Genomic DNA, 21,973 nt, shown 5'->3' with positions numbered 1-21,973 from the left:
CTGATAAGGGATTGAAATGGATTTTCTTAATTCTTCCCCTCTCTTCCCTGCCTCAAGCTCTGGCCTGGGCTTAGGAATCCCAGTAGGGGCTTGGCGTGGACCAGAGTTGGGCCTTGAAGGACTAGAATACCGGGAAGGCTGGGTTTGAGGGAGCAGCTTCAGCTATCTAGGCTGTGGGACCTTGGGTGGGGAAGGGGCTGCCAAAGGAAGGAGGAGCTACAGGTCTGGATGAGGCAACAGGGAGCCCGCCTCCAAGGGAAGCCAGATAAGCTGCCCTCTTTCCAGCTCTGAAGGACTGGCATCCCCTCTAAAGTCAGAATCACTTGCATCCCGGGTGAGTTTATTAACCTTCTTCTCCTTTCTGGCTACACCATCTTTCTAACCCTCAAAGGGTTAAAGCAGCTTCCACGAGATTTTCCCATCACCCAGGTAACTGGGGCCGCAGCTCCGTGCTTGAAAACGTGGGAAGTAAAAGCCCCAAACAAATTTCTCAGTACCCTAGCAATGCACCCTCTCTCCACCCTCCACACTCCTCAGGGAAGCACAACCCTTTGGGTAAAAGGTGCGGGGGTGGGGGGGTAGACAGGGAGGGACTCTCCACGTGGGCAGGTGCTGGAGGAGCTCCCCAGAGAGAGAGGGGCCGGTGGGCAGCGTGGAGAGTGCCCCTTCTCTCAGGCCCCCTTCTGGGCTCAGGGTGTAGGAGGTTTGCTTGGGGCCAGCGCCCCGGAGGGTTGGGGGAGGAGGGAAAAAGCGGTGTGTGGGGAAGCAGGCCGCACACACCTGACGCCTTGTGGAATGAAATCTTAATTAATTATTAAACTGAGTTCCCTGGGGGTGGGGGAGCAGGGCCGTGGCAGGCGGGGCGGGAATGGCAGGGTGGGGGCTGGGGGAGGGAGGAGGGGAGATGGGGGTGAGGAGTGGGTGCTGGGCACCGGTTCAGCTTAGGGGACCCCGCCAGGAAGGAAGCCGACCCTCGGTGTGCTGGGCGGGAGGGGGGTTGGTAATCGCTGCTAGAGGGTGGGTTTGCCCGGCGCCTTTGGGGACCCCTGGGGTGAGGGTGGGAAGAGAATGCTGGAGGACGCAGCCCGGGGGTGGAGGGAAGAGGGAGCGGGCTGGACGGCCCGCTCCTTCCCGGGGTCTTGATCCCAGAACAGTAGCCGCTTGTTTTCCCAAGACTGGGGGAGGGAGCGGCCGGAGGAGAGGAGGGGGCGCGCGGAGGGAGGGGTTCCATTCTTCGGTCTCCCCCACCCCTACCCCGTTCCTTCGAAGGGGAACCGGCTACCCTGCCCGGCGTCCGGGGAGGGGGAGGGGGTGTCCAGACAAAAGGAGCTTGTGCCTTTAAGGCGGGTAGTCCGGGAGCCCGCGGGGAGGGGACTTCTGGATCCGGGGTAGAGGGCGGCTGCGCTGGACAACAAGGGAGGGGGCGAGGGCCCGGCGGACTGCGGACGGCGGGAGGGGCGGCCGGGACGCGCGGGCACGGAGCAGGACCGCGGGACGGCCGGCCGGCCGGCCGGAGCCCGCGGCGGCGGCGGGGCGGAGGCCCCGGGGAGGCGCCGACCCCAGCCGGCAGGTGAGACCGCGCGGAGGAGCGTCTGAGGAGGCGGCGGCGCCCGGCGCTCGGCGCTCGGGTCTCCGTGCGGCTGGCAGACTCCCGTGCGGCTCCCGGGAGTTTTGTGGTCCCGGCGGGGAAGCCGGCGCGGGGGGAGCCCGAGGCCGTCGAGGCTGGCGGGGGGAAGTCCGGGAGGAGATGGGGGATCGAGGAGTCCTGGGTCCGGGGCTCAAGGCTCCCACCCTCACTCCCTTCCCTGTGCTTCCCTTCCTCCACCCGGGGCGAGTTCCCGGCTTGCTGGGAAGAGGGGGAGAGGCATGTACTGGGGGAGGGGCTGTCCTGAGGTTTTTGTAGCAGGGCTGTGGGTGAGCCTCCGAATTTGAGGTAGAGTGTGATTGTGCTTCGGGGAAGGGGAGGCAGCCTGGGCGGAGGGAGGGATGCCCTCTGTCTGCAGGAGTCCCCCTCCCCTCACCCCAGACCTTGGGAATGAAAGGGCTGGTGTCCAGGCCCGCTGCAGGGTGGGCAGACTTTATTCAGAACAGGCTCTGGGGCCTGACTGAAAAGCTAGAGGTGGAATCAGGCGGTGGACTGTTTTCCTATACCCTCTGCTTACTGGAGTACCCCTGTGACTGGAGGACCCTGGTGGAGTTTGTATGGTTGGGTGGAGGTGGGACCTCAGTGCAGTCTTTAGGGAGACCAAGGGCTGGGAAAGGGAGGAGAAGGGTTGCTGGACCTCCAGATACAGGCCCTGGGGAGGTGTCTCTACATCTGGACAGGCCTGGAATTGAGGCCCACATCCCAGCCTGGTGGGCGGTGCTGGCACTGAAGTGCCCTGCCTGGGCAGTGCCTTCTTCCATGAACTTTCTGAAGTCCTTTTAAATCCCCTGGAGCCTCCTTTTGCCACCTCCTGGGAACAGGAGGTGACCAGGAAGAGGGTTTGGGCAAAGCAGCGTGCAGAGCCATCCTTGGGGCTGGGCCCTGGCCTGCTTCAGACTCTGGGTCTCAGGCTGGAGGATCCAGGTTCGGGAGGGACCTGGGGTCTAGGAGACACTGGGCCTCAGTCTGCCAGGCTGAATGGACATGGCTCCATCCTTGGGAGCCGGTGGTGCCTGGAGTAGCAGATCTGTGAGAGAGAGCAAAGAAACCAGGACCCAGGGAAGGAGGGGGTCGGAGGCACAAGCTCAGGAGCCTATCTCTGGGGAGGAAGGAGGTGGTCTGTGGCTCATAGTGATGGGTTCCTGGACAAGGAGGGTTGGGGCCCCATGTAGGGAAGTTTTGTGGCTTTGAACAGTGCCCTGCCCTGTTCCCTGCCGTACCAGCCTGGCGTGGGGTGCCAGGAGTAAGTTCTCCAAGATGGGCAGTGCCTGGAATGGAGCCCAGGGTGGGATGGTTGCAGTTGGTTGGACAATTACAGATCTCTGAAGCTATCCACTTGTGGGGTCAGAGTGTTCTTGGGAGGGTCATGCATTCCCCTGGACAGTGTACGTGCCTTCCTCTGTGGGTACAAGCCACATGCTAGGCTGTGCTTCCAGGGGGATGGGAGCATGGCCAGAAACAGGTACTTTGGGAACAGAGGTCTGGCCAGTGGGGTGGGGGGTGGTGAGGACAGGTCAGGGGACTGGCGAGGGGCAGGAGGCTGGAGCAGAGTGTCATGGGGGGCAGTGGGAAACCTGCTTGCTCTGGGCTCTGTCTCACGCAGCTCTCGGGACTGACAGCCGAGGACACAGGGACTGATAGGGCCAGGCGTCTGACTGGCTGGGGAGGTGTGGGTTTTTGCTCACAATTTTCCTGTCTTTCCATCTCTTGGACGCTGGAAGGGTTTTGGGTTCAAAGTGGTGTAGGGTGAGGAGAAGAGCTAATGTTTATTGAGTGTGTACTATATGCCTGACGGGTGCTGTTACATTCTTTCCTCGCAACTCTTATTGTTCCCATTTTACAGGCGAAGAAAGTGACATAGAGAGGTGAAGTAACTTGTCCAAGGCTGCGAGGCTAGCAAAGAATCACAATAAGGTTTGAAACGTGGTCTCACTCCAAAGATCTTGTTTCTAATGAAGTGTTTCGAGAGCCAGGCTTTCTTTGGTGACCTTTGCCAAATGTCAGCCTGACCAAAAGTCTTGGATTTTTGATCTGTCCCTCCAGATGGTGCCATTGGTGATGTTAAGGGGCTGAAGGGCCTGCTGCTCCGTGGGATATAGGAGAAGGGATGCCAAGAGAACTTGGTGGAGGGTGTACCAGAGATGGGGGTTTCCCATGTGCAGAGAGGTCCCCAGTCCGCCTTCTGCTTTGTGGGCCCCTGGGTGTCTGCTTGGAGCACTGCTTCTGTGGCTTGAGCGTCTGGTCCTGTGGCCACCTGGGGCAAGCTCTGGATATCCTCCGCCTTGTCCCCTAGTGAGTACGAACGTCAGTGCTGCTAGCTCTGCAGGTTTAAGTACGAGGAGCCCCTCAGGGTGCCCTGTGGGCGTGGAGGAGGGTGGCCCTGGTGGGGACACAGGCATCCATGGGTGGCAGTGCTCTCACCCTCACCTCCTCCTGAGCTGGGCTCAGCTGGGAGACACATTGAGGGTGTTGTCATGGAGTCCTCCCCTTCCCCCAGGTCAAGCCACTTCCCTCCTGGAGACGTGAGATTTGGGGCTGACTTGATTACTTGTGATCTCTAGAACTTGGGCCAGCTGTAGAAAACTACCGTGGACCTCAGTTCTTCTTTTTTTTTTTTTTTTTTTGGCTGTCAAATCTGTCCTGTGCCCCAGATGGCCACAGGACCAGCCTCACAGGGTTTTGGTGAAGATCAGATGGACTTAGGTATGTGAAAGGACCTCGAAAAGTTTCAAGCAGAGGGAAAGTGCGTGGGAGTGTTATCCATCCATCCACCCACCTACCCACCTATCTACTCAACGAACATTTATTTAGACCCCACCAGGTGTTGCAGATGTAGCAGTGAGCAAAGCAGGCCCAAATCCTTGCCCTCGTGAAGTTGACATTCCAGTTAGGAGAGACAGACAATGAACAAATAAGAAAAATATATAGAATGGCAGCTGCTGATAAGAGCTGTGGAGAAAAATAAAGCATAAAGCTCGGAAGAGAGATAGGGAGCTCCAGGAAAGGGGGTTGCTATTTTAATAGAGTGGTCAGGGAAAGCTCGCTGATAAGGGGACATTTGAGCTGTGACCTGGAGGAGCTCTTATTCTAGGCAGAGGGAACAGCAAGCACCAAGGTCCCAGGCTGTCCTGTGCACGGTGTGTTGGGGAACAGCAAAGAGGTTAAGAGGACCGGAGTGCCGTGAGAAAGATGAAGAATCATATCGTTATTATTATTTCACGTTAGCTTCTCTATACCAATGCTCTTGAGCTTGGTTTCTTTCTCTCTTTTCAACTTATAAATTGGTTGAGTTCCTACTATGAGCCAGGCTCAGTATTTGGGGTACCTGGGGTGGGGATAAAGTGCTGAGCAAAATAGATATCATCTCTTCCCTCCTAACATTTATAGTCAGAGGGGCAGAGTCACACATTAAACAAGGGATTATTTAATGATAATGGTGATCAGTACCATGGAGGAAATGTATGGAGAGTGAACAGGGGGCCAAACTTAGTCTGGGTGGGGGAGCTGGGACATCTTCCTGAGGAAGTTTTGTTGAAGCTGTAACCGGAGGGAGGAGTTGAATTTAACTCTGTGAAGTGTGCACAGTGTGTGAGTGTGATGGGGACGGATGTGGAAAGAGATTCCCTGTGGTACAGAGGTCACCGATTGGCAGCTCACAGGCTGAATTCATTCCGTAGATGTGATTTATTTGGCTTGCAGTGTTGAAAAATGTGAATTACTTGCCAACGTTTAAAAGTCACGAGATGTCATGCTAAAGCCTCCATTTTAAAAAATTCAGCTTCTGTTGAAAAATCAGAGGATCAGGTTCCACTGGGACACCAGTGGCAACAGTCTGCCGGTGCGGGGTGGTGCTTGCCCCTGCTTGGGCTGTGCCCTCTCTCTCCTGAACTGAGAGGCTTTTCTCATTGACAGGCACTCGAGTGGGTCTGTAACCACCAAGAAATCAATGCCTTTTAGGGAAGAGGTGAATGTTTAAATGAATTGCTTTGGAGTCACATAGATCTGGGTTAGAATTTTGGTTCTCACACTTGTGTGGCTGCTTGATCTCGGGCAAGTGACTTCACCTCCCTCTGTCTCAGTTTCCTCACCTGGTGGCTGGGGATACCCTGGTCTTCCTCAGAGTCATTTCAGGAGGAGGATATGTCTGAGTTGCTCAGCTTGGTAACGGGAAGCGCTCGGTTAATGAAAGCTGCTGGTGGCGGCAGTAACGGTGGTATTAACACCACCTCATTCCTTTCCTCCCAGCAGGATGTCATGGTTTAGTGGCCTCCTGGTCCCCAAAGTGGATGAACGGAAAACAGCCTGGGGCGAGCGCAATGGGCAGAAGCGTCCACACCGCGGGACTCGCTCCAGCGGCTTCTGCACACCCCGTTATATGAGCTGCTTTCAGGGTGCGCAGCCACCCAGCCCGACCCCCACAGCCGCACCTCGGTGCCCCTGGCAGGATGAGGCCTTCATCCGGAGGGGTGGCCCAGGCAAGGGCCCGGAGCTGGGGCTGCGGGCCATGGCCCTGGGCTTCGAGGACCCTGAGGTGACCGTGGCAGTCGGGGCCGCTGAAGGGGCCCCCGACGTGGCTGCCAGGAGCAGGCGAGCTTGCTGGCGCCGGCTGGTGCAGGTGTTCCAGTCGAAGCAGTTCCGCTCGGCCAAGCTGGAGCGCTTGTACCAGAGGTACTTTTTCCAGATGAACCAGAGCAGCCTGACACTGCTGATGGCTGTGCTCGTGCTGCTCACGGCCGTGCTGCTGGCCTTCCACGCGGCGCCTGCCCACCCTCAGCCTGCCTACGTGGCCCTGCTGGCCTGCGCCGCCGTCCTCTTCGTGGCGCTCATGGTGGTGTGCAACCGACACAGCTTCCGCCAGGACTCCATGTGGCTGGTGAGCTACGTGGTGCTGGGCATCCTGGCAGCCGTGCAGGTTGGCGGCGCCCTGGCAGCCAGCCCCCGCAGCCCTTCTGTAGGCCTCTGGTGCCCCGTGTTCTTCGTCTACATCACCTACACGCTTCTCCCCATCCGCATGCGGGCCGCTGTCTTCAGTGGCCTGGGCCTCTCCACCCTGCACTTGATCTTGGCCTGGCAACTCAACCGTGGTGATGCCTTCCTCTGGAAGCAGGTGGGTGGTCGGGGAGGTAGGCATGGGGGCACCAGTCCGGGAATGAGAAGGGGTCTGCTAATCGAGGGTGGGAGAGTCACGGGTGGACACGGGAGACAGACGTCTGGCTGTATCTGGGAGGAAGGGTGGGTCTCCATTTGGGATCTGGGGCAGAAGGCACTGCTAAGGGAAGGGAAGGCTCCAGAACCTAAAGCCTGTGCTCCGTCCCCGTGGGCCACAGTCTACAGCCCTTTAGCCTGAGGCCCTTGCAATAGCATAATCTGTAGAGACCCAACGTGAGGCTGGAGGTGGGCAGGCGACATCCAGACTTTGGCATCTCCGGCCCCAAGTTGACACTTGAGACTCAGGGCCTGGTGCCTTCCCTGCAGGGCAGCTCTAGGTGGCGATCTGGAGTGATCGAGTAGGTTTTGGATGCAGTTAGCAAGGGAGGAGTTGCCTCTCTCCTGGACTGAGGCCAGCTCCGGAAGGACAGGGAAGGTGATGAGTGGGTCAGTTCTGTCCTGGACCGGGAGTAGTTTGGGGCTGGACTGTTGACAAGAGGGGCTTTAGGCTCTGACCGCACCCCGCCCTCTTCCCACTGGGCACCAGGGCTCTGGCAGCCTGCCTTGAGGCTCTCTGCCCCTGTGGGCTCCCACTTCTGGCTTCAGAGTGCTGTGTGAGGTGAGGCTGTCGCAGAGGCTTGGCTGCAGGCAGCCCCGGTTGTCCAGTGGGCTGCATTCTTCTCTGTGAGATCGTAGACAGCTAACCTTGCCTCTCCCAGCCTTCGTTTCCCAGTCTGTAAAACTGGGATAAAAATAGTATCTACCTCATGATGTTGCTCTCAGGGCCCCACCCTCTCTTGAGTGGAGTAAAACCGGACAGGGTAGCGCTCTCACCTGGAGGCAGGGAGCTGCGGGGATGCTGCAGGGGATGGCTCCCAGTGAAGGGACTTCTGGATGTCCCTTGCAGAGAGATGTGAGCCGGTGGTGTTGGCTGTCTCGTGTCATCCCCCGGACCAGGGACAGGGGCTCTTGCTCCTTTAGGGGCGGCTGTAGGCACAGCCCCCCAGCCAGCACACCTCGAGAGCCCTCCACTGACACCCTGATTTAGATGGTGCTGTCCTCGGTCTCGCTCAAGGTTTGAGGGAGCCAGCCTCTGCCTTGCCCAGGCCTTGTGGCCTGTAGCCCACCCTAGCCCCACCTACAAAGAGGAAGTTGCCTGGGGCTCCCAGGGTGCGAAGCTGGGTGCTCTGGCATGATGCCCTTCCCTGCCCAGCCTGTGGAACAGAATGTACCTTTTTAAGAGTAACCTTATAGCCAGTTTGTTTGTGGAGCACATACCCGCAGGGCACTGTCAGATCTCTTAAAGGGCCAGGATCCTTCTGCCACTGCTAGCCCCCAGTTGCCCTCCAGGGTAGCTGTCACACTGGGCTTTGGAGCTGGACTGCCCTCTTGGGGAATGAGGAGCTTGGGGGTGGTGCCTCCCTTCCCCCATCCTCTCTGGCTGGCTGGGGTAGGTGGGTGTCTCTTCCCTGCTCTCAGCTGGCATGGTGCCCAGAGCCAAGCCCAGGGCCTGACTGGGGACGCGCAGTCCCGTGGAGGCCAGGGCTATCCCGGTCTCCTGCCTCTGCGGGGCACCCTGCCTCACCCAGTGGGCGAGGGAAGAAAGCTGCCCCTGCCCTGTGTCAGTCCTTGGGGCCAGGGCGGCCCGTACCACCTCTCTGAGCTGAGAACATGCCTAGATACTACATGCAGTTGGCGTACAGGTTCCCTGCACCCAGCTGGCTTACAGGTTTCTGGGTAGGGTGGGGCTGTGGCCTCCTTTCTAGGCTCCTTGGTTAGCCCCTTCCCGGATCCAGCCCCTTCATCCTCCTATGACCTGCTCACTCAGACGCACTGAGCAGTTTCACCCAGTGCCCCAGCCCAGCCTGGAGCTTCCTATAGTGCCCCGATATCCATTTTTTCTCACAGTTGGATAGGGGTCTGTGTACAGATCTATTTCGGTCTCTTGTCCCCCTTCCCCTTCCCTCCACCATGACTCACATTTTCCTCTTGGGCTCCTGGGGCCAGGAAGGGAAGTTGCCTGGTTTGCCCCCCTTTCCTTCTCCCCCACTGGGGGCTATTCTTAGAAACCCCCGGGGGAGATAGTGTGCCCCCCTCTTCACCCCTGCTGCTGGGAGGGGGGGCCCTTGTGAGCTGGACTGAGAAGGGAAGCTGGGAGGCCAGTCCTAGAGGACGGGAGCTGGAGATGGCTGGGGGTTTGCCGGACCCCTCCATCTTACCCAAGGAAAATGAAACCAAGGTCCCAGAGATTGAGTGACATGCCCAAGTTTGCAGGACTAGTTCTGGTTCGGGGCAGAGCCCACAACTCCTGGCTTCCAGTTGGTGCTCTTGCCCTCCCTTCTCCCCAAACCAGAGCCCTGCCCCAGCCAACTCTGGGGTGGAGCCACAAGTTCCAGGTTAACCCCTGAACTTCCAGAAACACTGAGGTCGGCTTCCCTTAGATTTGCTCTGCAGTCAGTGCTGCTGCTGATGACTGAGGGCGGAACATCCTAGGATCGGGGTCCTAGGGCATGGGGCCTGGCTGGGCCGAGTGTTGGGGGTGGCCAGGCATGGTGGCACCCCATCCCAGTTCCGAAGGGTTCTTTGTGTCAGTAGAATTGATGATTCCCAAGCCTGAGTTCTGAGGCTGGGCCTCAAGAGCTTAGGTGAGTGGAGTGAGTAGGAATCCTGGGAACCTGGAATGTAGTTTACAGTAGGGTTAGGACACAGCTTTGGAGTCTGACTCTCCTGGACTCAAGCCCCATACTGGCTACTACCAGCTGTGTGATCTTGGGCAAGTTACATAGCTTCTCTGTGCCTGAGTCCCTCACCTTTCAAATGAGATAGTGCTACTGATTTCATAGAGTCGTAAGAAGTACCTTCGTTAACATACGGAGGACAGCTATAGAATCTAGGCACGTTTGTAGGCAGCCAACAAATTAGCTCCAGTAATGATAATAATAGAATTATTATTATATTAATTTATTTGAGGGCAGGGAGGGACCTTGGAGATCTTATTCTCCCTCTCCAGGTTCTAGATGAGCAAACAGGCCCCTAGAGATGAGGTGACTTGTCCTGGGCACTCACAGGAAGATGTGGAGCTCAGATCTCCTGGGTGTCGTCCTGTAAGGAGAACCACATGCAGGAGGAGCTCATTTGTCCTTTTTTTTTCATCATTTTGTCAGCACACACTGTGGTGTGCTGGGCCCAGGCCCTGTGACCTACCTGGCCCTGGTTGGTGCTTCTGTCTTTTTTTTTTTTCATTTGTCAGCACACACTATGGTGTGCTGGGCCCAGGCCCTGTGACCTACCTGGCCCTGGTTGGTGCTTCTTCTCCCAGGAGCTGTGAGAAGATCACATTTCTAGCCATGGAGTGATCCAGGCAGGGAGCTGGAGTCCTGTGGGGATGGGGAGGTATTGCAGGGGTGGGGACAGCTTGGGCAAGACAGGGCACAGGATCCTGGCTTCCTCGCCAAAGCAGTGCATCTACAGAGAGCCTAGCTAGTTGCACCTGTGTGTGTTGGGGGTGGTCACCATTTGCCTCTGCCACCCCTCTGCAGCTCGGTGCCAACATGCTGCTGTTCCTCTGCACCAATGTCATTGGCATCTGCACACACTACCCGGCTGAGGTGTCTCAGCGCCAGGCCTTTCAGGAGACCCGTGGTTACATCCAGGCCCGGCTGCACCTGCAGCATGAGAATCGGCAGCAGGTGGGGCTGCCCCCCCTGATCACGGCCTTCCCACATCTCACCTGCAAATAGCTTGCAGATTGGATCCACCACCTCATGCAACTCCATGGAATAGTGTGAATGGTTCCCCCTGATTGTGCATCACAGAGGCCCTTTGACACTGGGTTCCTGTCCTGTCTGGGGGTGGGAGGGAGTAGATGGAGTGCATCTGAGGGGTTGAGTGGGGTGTGGTCAGAGAAGGCTGGGATGTATGTCTGCTGAGGACTCTAATGGGGAGGGTCAGGCCGCGGTCCAGAAGGGAAGCTCAGGTCTCCAGAGAGGTCTGGGAGGGTTTTGGGGATGTGGAGGGACCAGGAAGGATTAAAATGTGAGGCCAAGAAGATAGTGGTCTTCTGTTGAAACCACTGGTCTAGGAGCGGCTGCTGCTGTCCGTGTTGCCCCAGCATGTTGCCATGGAGATGAAAGAAGACATCAACACAAAGAAAGAAGACATGATGTTTCACAGGATCTACATCCAGAAGCATGACAATGTCAGGTAGGGTGGGGGTGGGGAGGATGCCGGGAGAGGTGTGGGATCTGGGAGTCTTTGAGGGCCACATCGCCCTTCCCATCTTCTGCCGTCGTCCTCAGCATCCTGTTTGCAGACATTGAAGGCTTCACCAGCCTGGCATCCCAGTGCACGGCGCAGGAGCTGGTCATGACCCTGAATGAGCTCTTTGCCCGGTTTGACAAGCTGGCTGCGGTGAGGGTGCTAGGGCTTGGGGGTGGGGCCGACGGGGTGAGGGCAAGCCTCATTGGCAGCGGCCTTGGGGGATGGGGGCCGAGGGAATCTTCAGTGAGGGTAGGGGGCCAGGCAGGCTGGGCCAGAGTAAAGGTGACTCTCCCCCCACTCTTTCTCCTTTAGGAAAATCACTGCCTGAGGATCAAGATCTTAGGGGACTGTTACTATTGTGTGTCAGGGCTGCCGGAGGCCCGGGCAGACCATGCCCACTGCTGCGTGGAGATGGGGGTGGACATGATCGAGGCCATCTCGTGAGCACCGTCCCCTCCCAGGCTTCCTGGAACTGAGGGTGCCCCAACCTGCTCCTACCCTTTGATGTGTCCTTGGGACTTTTTCTCAGTCTTGGCTGTCTCCGTGTCTTGGAGATCCATCACTGGGGAGGGGAAAGGATCTTTCTTCAGCCTGTGTGGAGACCCATGTGCACCTTAGACTCCAGCCAGCTGGGATGGGGTAGGGGGAGCCAGGGTGAGGGGGAATTGGGCTGGAGAAGATACCAGCTGAGTAGGCCCAAAGGGAGGGTAGTGATTCCTCCTCTCCTAGCTCAGTCCCATCGGATGCTGCCGGGCCCCTGCTGGTGAACAGGGCTCCCAAACATTTGTCCTTGGGCCCCATGCAGCCTGTTGCCCGTGTCCTGCTGAGGGTGTGCCGTGTGCCCTGCGACTGGGTCTGTCCTTGCCCACTTGGCTCCAAGGCGAGCACAGGGCCTGGGCTCTGGGCTGGGAGTGGGGAGGACTGTGCCGGGAGCTAAGCCAGGCTGCCTCCTCCCAGGCTGGTGCGCGAGGTGACAGGTGTGAACGTGAACATGCGCGTGGGCATCCACAGCGGGCGCGTGCACTGTGGCGTCCTTGGCCTGCGGAAATGGCAGTTCGATGTGTGGTCCAATGACGTGACTCTGGCCAATCACATGGAGGCCGGGGGCCGGGCCGGGTGAGCGTGCGTCCAGGGGGCGAGGGACGGGAGCCCCTGGCAGAGCAGGGGTCTCACCCTCCTGTTCCGCGCAGCCGCATCCACATCACTCGGGCCACGCTGCAGTACCTGAACGGGGACTACGAGGTGGAGCCGGGCCGTGGCGGGGAGCGCAACGCCTACCTCAAGGAGCAGCACATTGAGACCTTCCTCATCCTGGGAGCCAGCCAGAAACGGGTCAGGGCCGGGGTGGGGCGGGGGTGGGCAGACGGGGAGAGGGGCAGATGGGGGCAGCTGGCAGAGGCCTTCTCCGGGCCACTCTTCCCAGCCTGTGCCCACGCTGCCCACACAGAAAGAGGAGAAGGCCATGCTGGCCAAGCTGCAGCGGGCGCGGGCCAACTCCATGGAGGGACTGATGCCACGCTGGGTGCCCGACCGCACCTTCTCCCGGACCAAGGACTCCAAGGCTTTCCGGCAGATGGTGAGGGGCCCACGGCGCTGGGACCTGGGGCCTCGCTTTCCTGTCTCCCTCAGCACTCTGTGTCCTCTTGCCTCTTCTGCCTTCCTCGTCATGGCCGCCGTCTCCGTAGTTTCTAGAATTGGGGATAGGAGGAATGATTTCACCCCAGGGGTCCCAATCCCCCCAGGGTCTATGGGGAGAGCCGTCAGCGCGGTGCTGAGGGTGGGGAAGGGCTTGTAGACGTGCAGGTCGCCTGCCCTTCACCTCACTCGCACACTCTCCCTTTCTCCAGGGCATTGATGATTCCAGCAAAGACAAGTAAGTCAGGTTGTGGAGTAGGGAAGAAGGGCTGGGCGAAGGCACTTGCACCCTGGGGCGGGGCTGCGGGGAGCCAAGACCCCCCTCTTCCTTGGACCTTAGATGTGTCTTATGGGAGCAGGTGCCACCTACCCCGCTCACACTCCTTCTTTGAGTGCTTCCTGTGCCCCTCCCTTCTCATCGCCTGTCACATGGCAGTGCTCAGGCACCTGGTGAAGCCATGTCCCCTGCCCTCAGCCGGGGTGCCCAGGACGCCCTGAACCCTGAGGATGAGGTAGACGAGTTCCTGGGCCGTGCCATCGATGCCCGCAGCATCGATCAGCTGCGCAAGGACCACGTGCGCCGGTTCCTGCTCACCTTCCAGAGAGAGGATCTTGAAAAGAAGGTTTGGGGGGTGCAAGGGCAGAAGGAGGAGGGCTGGGGGAGGAGGGGGGGTCCCGGCAGGGAAGTCTGAGCACAGGTGAGGTTTCTGGGGAGTGGGGAGGTGACCACGGGGCACAGTGGGGGTTCATATCAACTGGGCCAACTGGTAGTGCCCTACCTTCCCCAGGGCGGAGCCAGCGCCCAGCTCAGTCTCCTCTCCCTCAGTACTCGCGCAAGGTGGACCCCCGCTTCGGAGCCTACGTGGCCTGTGCCCTGTTGGTCTCCTGCTTCATCTGCTTCATCCAGCTCCTCGTCTTCCCACTGTGAGAGCCCTGTCCCTCCTCGCTTGGCTTCTCTTCCCGCTACCACTTCCCACAACCTTCCTAAGCATCCTCACAAGCACACAGTCCCTGGGGCCCACATCCTGCCTTCCCAGGGAGCGGGACGAGGATGTCCAGATCTCCCAGAGTAACATTTTCCCTGGCCCTCTTCCGCCCCAGCTCAGCCCTGATGCTTGGGATCTATGCCAGTATCTTCCTGCTGTTGCTGGTCACCGTGCTGACCTGCGCCGTGTACTCCTGTGGCTCCGTACGTGGGGGGCCTTCCAGGGCTGGTGGGGGAGGCCAGGCCAAGGGCGGGGAGGGAGGAGAAGGCCGAGCCTCTGCCACTGGGCCCCATCCCTGGGTGACCTTACCCGTTGGCTGACGTGGCCTCCGTCCCTCTGTCTCCCGCCTCCCGGCAGCTGTTCCCTCAGGCCCTGCGACGTCTGTCTCGCAGCATCGTCTGCTCGCGGGCACATAGCACTGCCGTTGGCATCTTTTCCGTCCTGCTTGTGTTCATCTCTGCCGTCGCCAACATGGTAAAGCTCCAGTGGGAATGTTTCTGCCCCTGGTCTGCTCCAAGCACTCTGGGTGCTGGGGGTACAGAGAGGAATGAGACACATTTCCTGCCCAAAGCAAGGGTGAGGTTAACCCCTGTCCTCTCTCCTTGCTCCCCCTACCTCTTGTCATCCCTCAGTGAGAAGTTGGGCCCCTGGGGTGTAGGGCCCTGGGGTTATAAGGCATGGCCCTTGTAACCCCTCCCCTCCCCGGTTACCCTGATATACCTCCCCCGACCTTTGCAGTTCACCTGTAACCACACCCCCATACGGACTTGCGCAGCCCGGATGCTGAATTTAACACCTGCTGACATCACCGCCTGCCACCTGCAGCAGCTCAATTACTCACTGGGCCTGGATGCTCCCCTGTGTGAGGGCACCGCACCCACTTGCAGCTTCCCTGAGGTGTCCAAGTGGTGCTCGGAAGGGGTGGGGGGGGTTCCTGATCAGTTCCGGTTATCGACTCTTCTGTGCCAGGCCTGGTGATGGGCCCTGGGGACCCAGGATCTCACCAGAGTCTCCAACTCCAGGAGCAGCCCGGGGCCCTGGTGTGCTTTAGGGGTGTGTGGAGGGTGAAGGAGGTTTGGGTTTGAGGTTGTGGAGGGGAGCTGGGGTCAGGTGGGGGCGTGCAGTGTTCTCCCTGCATGGGAGCGCCATGGCCTCTGCCTTCACCCAACACTGCCTCTGCCATTGCTCCCCAGTACTTCGTCGGGAACATGTTGCTGAGTCTCTTGGCCAGCTCTGTCTTCCTGCACATCAGTAGCATCGGGAAGTTGGCCATGATCTTTGTCCTGGGGCTCATCTATTTGGTGCTGCTTCTGCTGGGTCCCCCGGCCACCGTCTTTGACAACTATGACCTACTGCTTGGCGTCCATGGCTTGTGAGTTTATCCGCCGCCCCTTGAGTCCCCCAGGAGCCTCTTGACCCTGCTGGGTCACCGTGAGCCCCCTGTGCCCTTGGAATGCTACCACTCACCCATCACATGTGGGGGGAAAGGAGGCAGCACGTGACCCCCAACAGTCACCTCAGGGAAACCCCAGTCCTGGGAAGTCCCTTGGTCTTCAGGCTAGACATTAAAAAAAAATTCCCTCTTGCATTTGCATGTTGCTTTCATATCCACTCTTAACTACCTGTAGGTCACACAGCTGCTTGGTGGTAGAGCCCTGGCTAGGAAAGGAACCAAAACTCTGACTCCCGCTTGAGGGCTTTGCCTGGGACAACACACTGGGTTTTCCTCTGCAAAACCTCACCCCTCGGCGTATGTGGTAGAAATACATGGTGCGGTAGAAAAAGCCTCTGGAGTCTGCTGTTTGAATCCCTACTCTGCCACTTATTAGCTGTGTGTCTTTGGATCGTTGAATTAACTTCTCTGAGCCTCAATTTCCTCACCTGTAAAACGGCAATGCCATCTATATCACAAGGTAGTTGTAAAGATTATTATAAGTAACACTTATCGAAGGCTTGCTGATGCCAAGCGCTCTGCTAAGCCTTTTGCGTGCATTATTTAGATCTGATCCCTCGTTGATTGATGAGGAAGCCGAGGCTTAGAAAGTTAAGCAACTCGTTCCAGGTCACATAGCTGGTGAGTAGAGGAGCCAGGAGTGGAACCTCTGCTCTTAATGAGTTAACAGGAGCAAAAGCCTCGGCCTAGCGCCTGATTTATGGTGCTCAGTAAATGCAGTTCCTGCCTCCCCTTCCATGTGCCCCAACCTGGCAACCCAGGAAGAACCGATGACTTTGTCTCTTGTGTCTTCCTGCCAGGGCTTCTTCCAACGAGACCTTCAGTGGGCTGGACTGGTGAGTGAGGGCTCCAGGGCAGCAAAGGGTGGGGCTGCCAGATGCCTCCTTCAGACGCTGAGCTTGCCTCTGCTCCCCTCAGCTCAGCCGCAGGGAGGGTGGCTCTCAAATATATGACCCCCGTGATTCTGCTGCTGTTTGCACTGGCGCTGTACCTGCATGCCCAGCAGGTGGAATCAACCGCCCGCCTGGACTTCCTCTGGAAACTGCAGGTGACTGGGTGGGCCTCTGGGGTGGGGAAGATCCCAGGGGCAGAGCCTGGGCCATGCCAGGCATCTCTCAGGCTGGCCACCCTGGCTCCACGCCTCCCCTGTGCCCGTCCCCTATCCCCCGCCTCATCCTGTCCCTGCCCCCTCTACTTCTTTGCCTGTTCTTTAGGCCTGTCCATGCCTTTCTTCTTCCACGTGGTTCCCTCTGATGCCCATCTCCAGGTGTTGGCCGCTGCACCCACGCCTTGTGAATGTTGGGCAGTGGGTGATGGGTGTGGTGTCCACAGGCAACAGGGGAGAAGGAGGAGATGGAGGAGCTCCAGGCATACAACCGGCGGCTGCTACATAACATTCTGCCCAAGGACGTGGCCGCCCACTTCCTTGCCCGGGAGCGCCGGAATGATGAGCTCTACTATCAGTCATGTGAGTGCGTGGCCGTCATGTTTGCCTCCATTGCCAACTTCTCTGAGTTCTACGTGGAGCTGGAGGCAAACAATGAGGGTGTCGAGTGCCTGCGGCTGCTCAACGAGATCATCGCTGACTTCGATGAGGTACTTGTCCAGTCGGCTGGTGCTGGCAGAGGGTGGGGGGACTTGGGGACCGGAGGAGTGGGGAGAACTTTGGATAAGAAGGCCAGGATTGGAGGGCGTGGTTGGTACTGGGAGGAGGAAGGGAGATCTGATGGGACCCAGAGATGTCAGGGGTAGGAGTAAAGGTAGGTACAGTGGAGTCAGGGACAGGTGCTCACGAAGGTGTCACAGGCAGCAAGCTCAGCCCCCGTGGGGCAGGGTCATCATTGTTGGGGAGCACAGGAGGACGTGAGGATCTGTGGGGGGGCCAGGATAGGTAGCAGGTGGGGGTCATTGAAGAAGAAGCCGGTAATCTGTAGACGATGGCCCCATGGGGCCAAGTAAGCAAGATGATCCCCTGAATAGAGAAAATGGAAGCAAAATATGAAGAAGTGACCTGAACATCCAGGTCAGGAATGGGTTGTTCCCTATTCTGGAGGGAAGGCACTTCCTCAGCCTGGGACTCAGTTTCCCCAAAGGTGAGGGTTGGAATCACTGGTGCCTGGTATCCCTCCTGTGGTTCTGGGTTCTGTAGCAAGCTGTCGAAGTTGACCCGGAGCTGTGTGCTCACGTCCCGGCTTGGGTTTTTTTTTTTTTTTAAGAAGATGTTGGGGGTAGGAGTTTATTAATTTATTTCTTTATTTTGGCCGTGTTGAGTCTTCGTTTCTGTGCGAGGGCTTTCTCTAGTTGTGGCAAGCGGGGGGCCACTCTTCATCACGGTGCGTGGGCCTCTCACTATCGTGGCCTCTCTTGTTGTGGAGCACAGGCTCCAGACGCACAGGCTCAGCAGTTGTGGCTCACGGGCCCAGCCGCTCCGCGGCATGTGGGATCCTCCCAGACCAGGGCTCGAACCCGTGTCCCCTGCATTGGCAGGCAGACTCTCAACCACTGCGCCACCAGGGAAGCCCCCGGCTTGGGTTTTGACGGCTGCCCGGTGAGGGAGGCTGTTTTCCCGGCTCCTTAGTCCTGCACTGAGAGCAGCGGCTGGCAGCGGGGCTCACTTACCGAAAGGAGGGGAGTGTGGAGCCAGGGAAGTGGAGAAGGGGGCCAGGGCACGGCAAGGCTTGAGGCTTGAGGCAGGGCTGGGTTTGGCCTGTCTGCCTTGACAGCCAGCTCTCCCGGTGCTGCCCAGATCATCAGCGAGGAACGGTTCCGGCAGCTGGAGAAGATCAAGACGATCGGTAGCACCTACATGGCTGCCTCCGGGCTGAATGCCAGCACCTACGATCAGGTGGGCCGCTCCCACATCACTGCCCTTGCCGACTACGCCATGCGGCTCATGGAGCAGATGAAGCACATCAATGAGCACTCCTTCAACAATTTCCAGATGAAGATCGGTGAGAGGGCCCGGCCGACGGCAGGTTTTCCCGGGGCCGTTTCTGGGTGAAGCTGAGGCAGCAGACTGGGGATGGCGTCTCATATTCCCCGTCAGGCGTCCTGTGGGGCTTCCCTTTCCTCCCGCCTCCTATATTGTCTGATCGTAAGAACAGAGACCGTTTATTGAAGGCCTGCTCTGGGCTAAGCACTGTCCCAGGCTTTTTTTTTTTTTTTTTTAAACACATCTCAATCCTCACATTATTATCCCCTTTTACAGATAAAGAGATGGACTCTCAGAGTAAATAACTCAGCCAAGGTCATACAACTAGTAAATGGCTGAACGGGGATTCAAGACCAGGTTTAGCTATACTCCAGTACCCGTGTCCTTTTCTGTGGCCAGTCTGATAAGAGGCACTTCCTGTCAGATGAGCTGGTGGATGGGAATGGTTAATAGCATGGGTTCTGGAGTCAGACTGTCTGCTTTGAATTCTGGCTGTTCCACTTAACTGGGCTTATTTAGCAAGTTGTCTAACTTCTCTAAACTTCAGGTATCTTTTCTGTAAAGCGGGAATGATGATACCTACCTTTCGGGGCTGTTGAGAGGATGAGATAGTGTAAAACGCTTACAGAGTGGTTGGCGCAGAGCGCGCATCGGTAGATGAGCTGCTGTTCTAGCATAGCCGTCTTGACTCGGGGGAGCTCCTCAGCTGATATGCCCGCATCTTCCATTCTTTACGACTAGGAGGCTTGTCCCTTTTCCGGTTTCTTCTGTGGGTCCTTCTAAAGGTGCCAGGAGCTGGGTGCCTCCCCGGGCTGACGGTGGAACAGCCACTGCTCTCGCTTTCTTACTGCTGTCCCCACCTACCCCAGGGCTGAACATGGGCCCAGTTGTGGCAGGCGTCATTGGGGCTCGGAAGCCGCAGTATGACATCTGGGGGAACACGGTGAATGTCTCCAGCCGCATGGACAGCACGGGGGTCCCGGACCGAATCCAGGTGAGGGGGATGTGAGCAGAGGCTGGGAGGGGTGTGGGTCCAGAGGGCTTCCGCAGGACCCTCTCTGCGGTCAGCTAGGACAGGGGAGGGGTGGCGCTGTTCTCTGGTTGGTGGAGTCGGGGTTGGGGGAGGGGAGCTAGCATGAGCAGAGAACCCCTGGACTCCTGCAAATGCAGCAGGAAGGATCCTGGGCTAAGCAGGTTCCCCTCCCACCCCAACCCCCAGGTGACCACGGACCTGTACCAGGTTCTAGCGGCCAAGGGCTACCAGCTGGAGTGTCGAGGGGTGGTCAAGGTGAAGGGCAAGGGGGAGATGACCACCTACTTCCTCAATGGGGGCCCCAGCAGTTAGCAGGGCCCAGCTACAAATTCGGCTGAAAGGACCAAGGTGGGCATTTGAGTGGACTCTGTGCTCGCTGGGGGAGGCTGTGACAGGGGGTGCTGAGCCTCCAGACCCTGCTGACCACAAAAGGGAACACCCCAGCAGGCTGTACTTGGACCATGCTCGTCTGCCCTCAGGCTGGTGAATGAGGGGATACCAAGAGGATTATGCACGTGGCTTTCTTTCTTAACTGGGGTAGGGCTGTTTTCTCTCCTTTTTTCCAGCTTTTGGGAGCAGGGGAGGGGGCAGCAGCAGAGGCAGGGGGATGTCTCCTGCCTGAGAGATTAAAATGGCAGCTTGCCACGCCCGCCCTTTCCCTGTCTGTCTGGGCACTAGGCTCAGGGCTGGGCCCTTCCTTTCCCTCTTTTTCCTGGGAATATTTTTATAAAGACTGGGGCAGGCTTGAAGAGTGCCTATTCCATCCTTGCCTTCCTTTGCTATGCCTGCATCCCCAGCATGGGTCCTGGGCACTCCCTACCCCAGCCAGGTCTCCCTCACAGACACACGGCACGGGAGGGAGATGTTCTGGGGACCCAGCTCTGTCCATATTTCAGGGGAATGTTTCCATTTGCCAAATCCTAGTCCCATGATCTGTCCCCAAAGGGGAACAAAGGGACTTCTGCCAGCTCAGATTAGCCCCGTTTCCTGCACAGCTCCAGGGAAAGGGGCATCTGGTCTCATTGGTACTGTGAAAATGCCCAGCCGGAGAGCAAGCGTGTGCGTGGGGATGTCAGAAGATCAGGAGCTGGATGTTCGCCTGCAGGTGCCAAAGAGAGCAGGCCAGCCAGGGACAGGGGTGGTGCCAGACTCTGATCCGAAGGGCAGGATCAGGCCACTCTGCCCCAGCGCTCTCTTGCTGTCTGCTGCAAGGGGGCATGGAGCATCTCTACCCCTTCTGTTGCCAAATAGAAAAGGGCCAGGGCATGGAGGAAGATGGCCCTGATCCCAAACCTGTCCTCCCACGCCTCTGGCACTGGGGAGGGCCTGTGTGTGTGTGTAACCATGCCTGCATGGTGGTCTGCGCGTGTGTGTAACCGTGCGTGCATTGTGGTCTGCATGTGTGTAACCGTGCGTGCATGGTGGTCTGCGCGTGTGTGTAACCGTGCGTGCATGGTGGTCTGCGTGTCTGTGTAAGTGTGCGTGCATGGTGGTCTGTGTGTGTCTGTTTTCCCGGTCTGTGTGTCTCTGTGGTCCTGCTCCTTGGCTCTCCACCCTGGGTTGCCTCTTTCCTGTGGGCCTCTGTCTTCTGGGAATAAGGCAGGATTTCTGATTTCAAGGGCTGGAGAGAGATGCCCCTGTTGCACAGGAGTGGGATGGGGTGTGGTAGCAAGAGGGTGGCCCTGGGGAGAGGAGTCCTTTTTGTGCCAAATCCCTAAGTGCCATTTGGGGGCCACGTGTGCAGCATGACTGTCTCCCTGCCTGGGGCAGGGACCCAAGCGCCTGCTTGAGGCCCACAGTGCTCCTTGCACTTGAACTGTCTGGGGTTTGGTGGGCAGAGGCTCAGGAGTTTCCTGGGCTCCCCAGCTGGTGTCCTGGGATGTGGTATGCTTTGGGGCTGGGGTCGCATGGGATCCCTCTGAGGACCCAGATTCTGGTACTAAGGGCTCGGGGAGGGAACCTGGACCTCAGCCTTCCCCAGCCTTCAGCTTGAGCCTAGCGTGCTCCGGGCTCCCCAGTCCTCACGAAGCCTGCAAGAGCTGGCAGGAGGGTTAGGAGGGCTGGAGCCTAGATTCCCTTCCTATCCCTGCCTGCCTTTTACCCTCTTCCCTGCAACCTCCTTGCCTCTGGACTGAATTAGTTGGTGCCTTGGTTTCTCTGTCTGTACCTATTTAAGCCAGAGGCATTAGCCAGGATTTTGATTGAAGATGGCTTTGTCTTTGAGGCGTTAGAGAGGCGGAGGAGAGAGGGTCCCAGAGTTGCTGGGTTTGGGGATTGGAAGGGGCAGGTGGTAGTCTTGCCCTTTCTCATGTCCTTTCTGACTCTAGCTCCTTGCAGAAGCCTGGTTTCTGGCTCGTACTGCCTGCTTTGGGGGATCTTCATGCATCAGCCAAATGGGCCATCAGTCACATCCTTAGCCAAGGCAGGAAAAGGGGAAAAGACTAGTTGGTCCAGACAGAAAGTCACCTCCCCTTCCCTCAGCCACATCCCTGGACAGGAAGGTTCTGCGTGGGGTCCTGGGGTGGGGATGAGGCTGTAAGGAGACCAGAGTGGGAAGACTGCAGTCTTGGGTGACTTGACCCTGCTTCTTGCCAGGTGGGAGGGGCCTGTCCACACCCTGGCTCCCTGTACCGCAGTGCCAGCCGTGTGCTTCCCCCGGGCTGACGTTGCCCCCTTCCTCGCCAGTTGGGGTGGGGGAGTCAGTGGATGGGAGGCCCATGGACTTTGGTTTTATAATGTAACCAGTGTGTGTGTGTAGGGGGGGGAGGGTGTGTATACCATGTATTTCAGTGAAATATTTAATATATTTAAATATCAATAAAAATCAAACTCTTTGTAAAATTCCCTGTTCTCTGCAGCTGTTCTGGGCCCTGGGTTGGGT

General features: G+C 58.1%; 1 protein-coding gene across 4 annotated transcripts; it reads left to right on the top strand.

Annotated features, from left to right (window-relative positions):
- Positions 1-1,416: 1,416 nt before the first annotated feature.
- On the top strand, positions 1,417-21,913 carry ADCY6 (adenylate cyclase 6). Of its 4 annotated transcripts, none has more exons than XM_082634650.1 (22): positions 1,417-1,570; positions 5,891-6,752; positions 10,333-10,482; positions 10,875-10,996; positions 11,092-11,203; positions 11,366-11,493; positions 12,011-12,169; positions 12,244-12,385; positions 12,501-12,629; positions 12,901-12,926; positions 13,125-13,311; positions 13,515-13,612; positions 13,790-13,877; positions 14,032-14,148; positions 14,413-14,571; positions 14,868-15,046; positions 15,928-15,963; positions 16,046-16,175; positions 16,460-16,723; positions 17,874-18,078; positions 18,929-19,053; positions 20,088-21,913. In XM_082634650.1, the coding sequence occupies exons 2-22, from the start codon at positions 5,895-5,897 to the stop codon at positions 20,124-20,126; spliced, it is 3,453 nt and encodes a 1,150-aa protein (XP_082490776.1). In that variant the 5' UTR covers positions 1,417-1,570; positions 5,891-5,894; the 3' UTR covers positions 20,127-21,913. The 4 variants fall into 4 exon arrangements, with proteins under 4 accessions (XP_082490776.1, XP_082490775.1, XP_082490774.1 ...); XM_082634649.1 differs by having other exon boundaries at positions 13,164-13,311; positions 19,279-21,912; XM_082634648.1 differs by having other exon boundaries at positions 19,279-21,912.
- The last annotated feature ends 60 nt before the right edge of the window (positions 21,914-21,973 follow it).

This window comes from Mesoplodon mirus (genome assembly GCF_964341445.2).
Source record: "Mesoplodon mirus genome assembly, chromosome: 11".
Taxonomy (NCBI): Eukaryota; Metazoa; Chordata; class Mammalia; order Artiodactyla; family Ziphiidae; genus Mesoplodon; species Mesoplodon mirus.
Note: the sequence above shows the minus strand (reverse complement) of the source record. Positions and strands in the feature narration are given on the sequence as shown.

What these genes read in the sequence shown, in the direction of transcription:
- ADCY6 (XM_082634648.1), top strand. Translation starts at nt 5,895, where the DNA reads ATGTCATGGTTTAGTGGCCTCCTGGTCCCCAAAGTGGATGAACGGAAA. An exon ending in ATGCCTTCCTCTGGAAGCAG is followed by an intron (nt 6,753 to 10,332) that starts GTGGGTGGTCGG and finishes ACCCCTCTGCAG; the next exon opens with CTCGGTGCCAACATGCTGCT. An exon ending in GAGAGGATCTTGAAAAGAAG is followed by an intron (nt 13,312 to 13,514) that starts GTTTGGGGGGTG and finishes CCTCTCCCTCAG; the next exon opens with TACTCGCGCAAGGTGGACCC.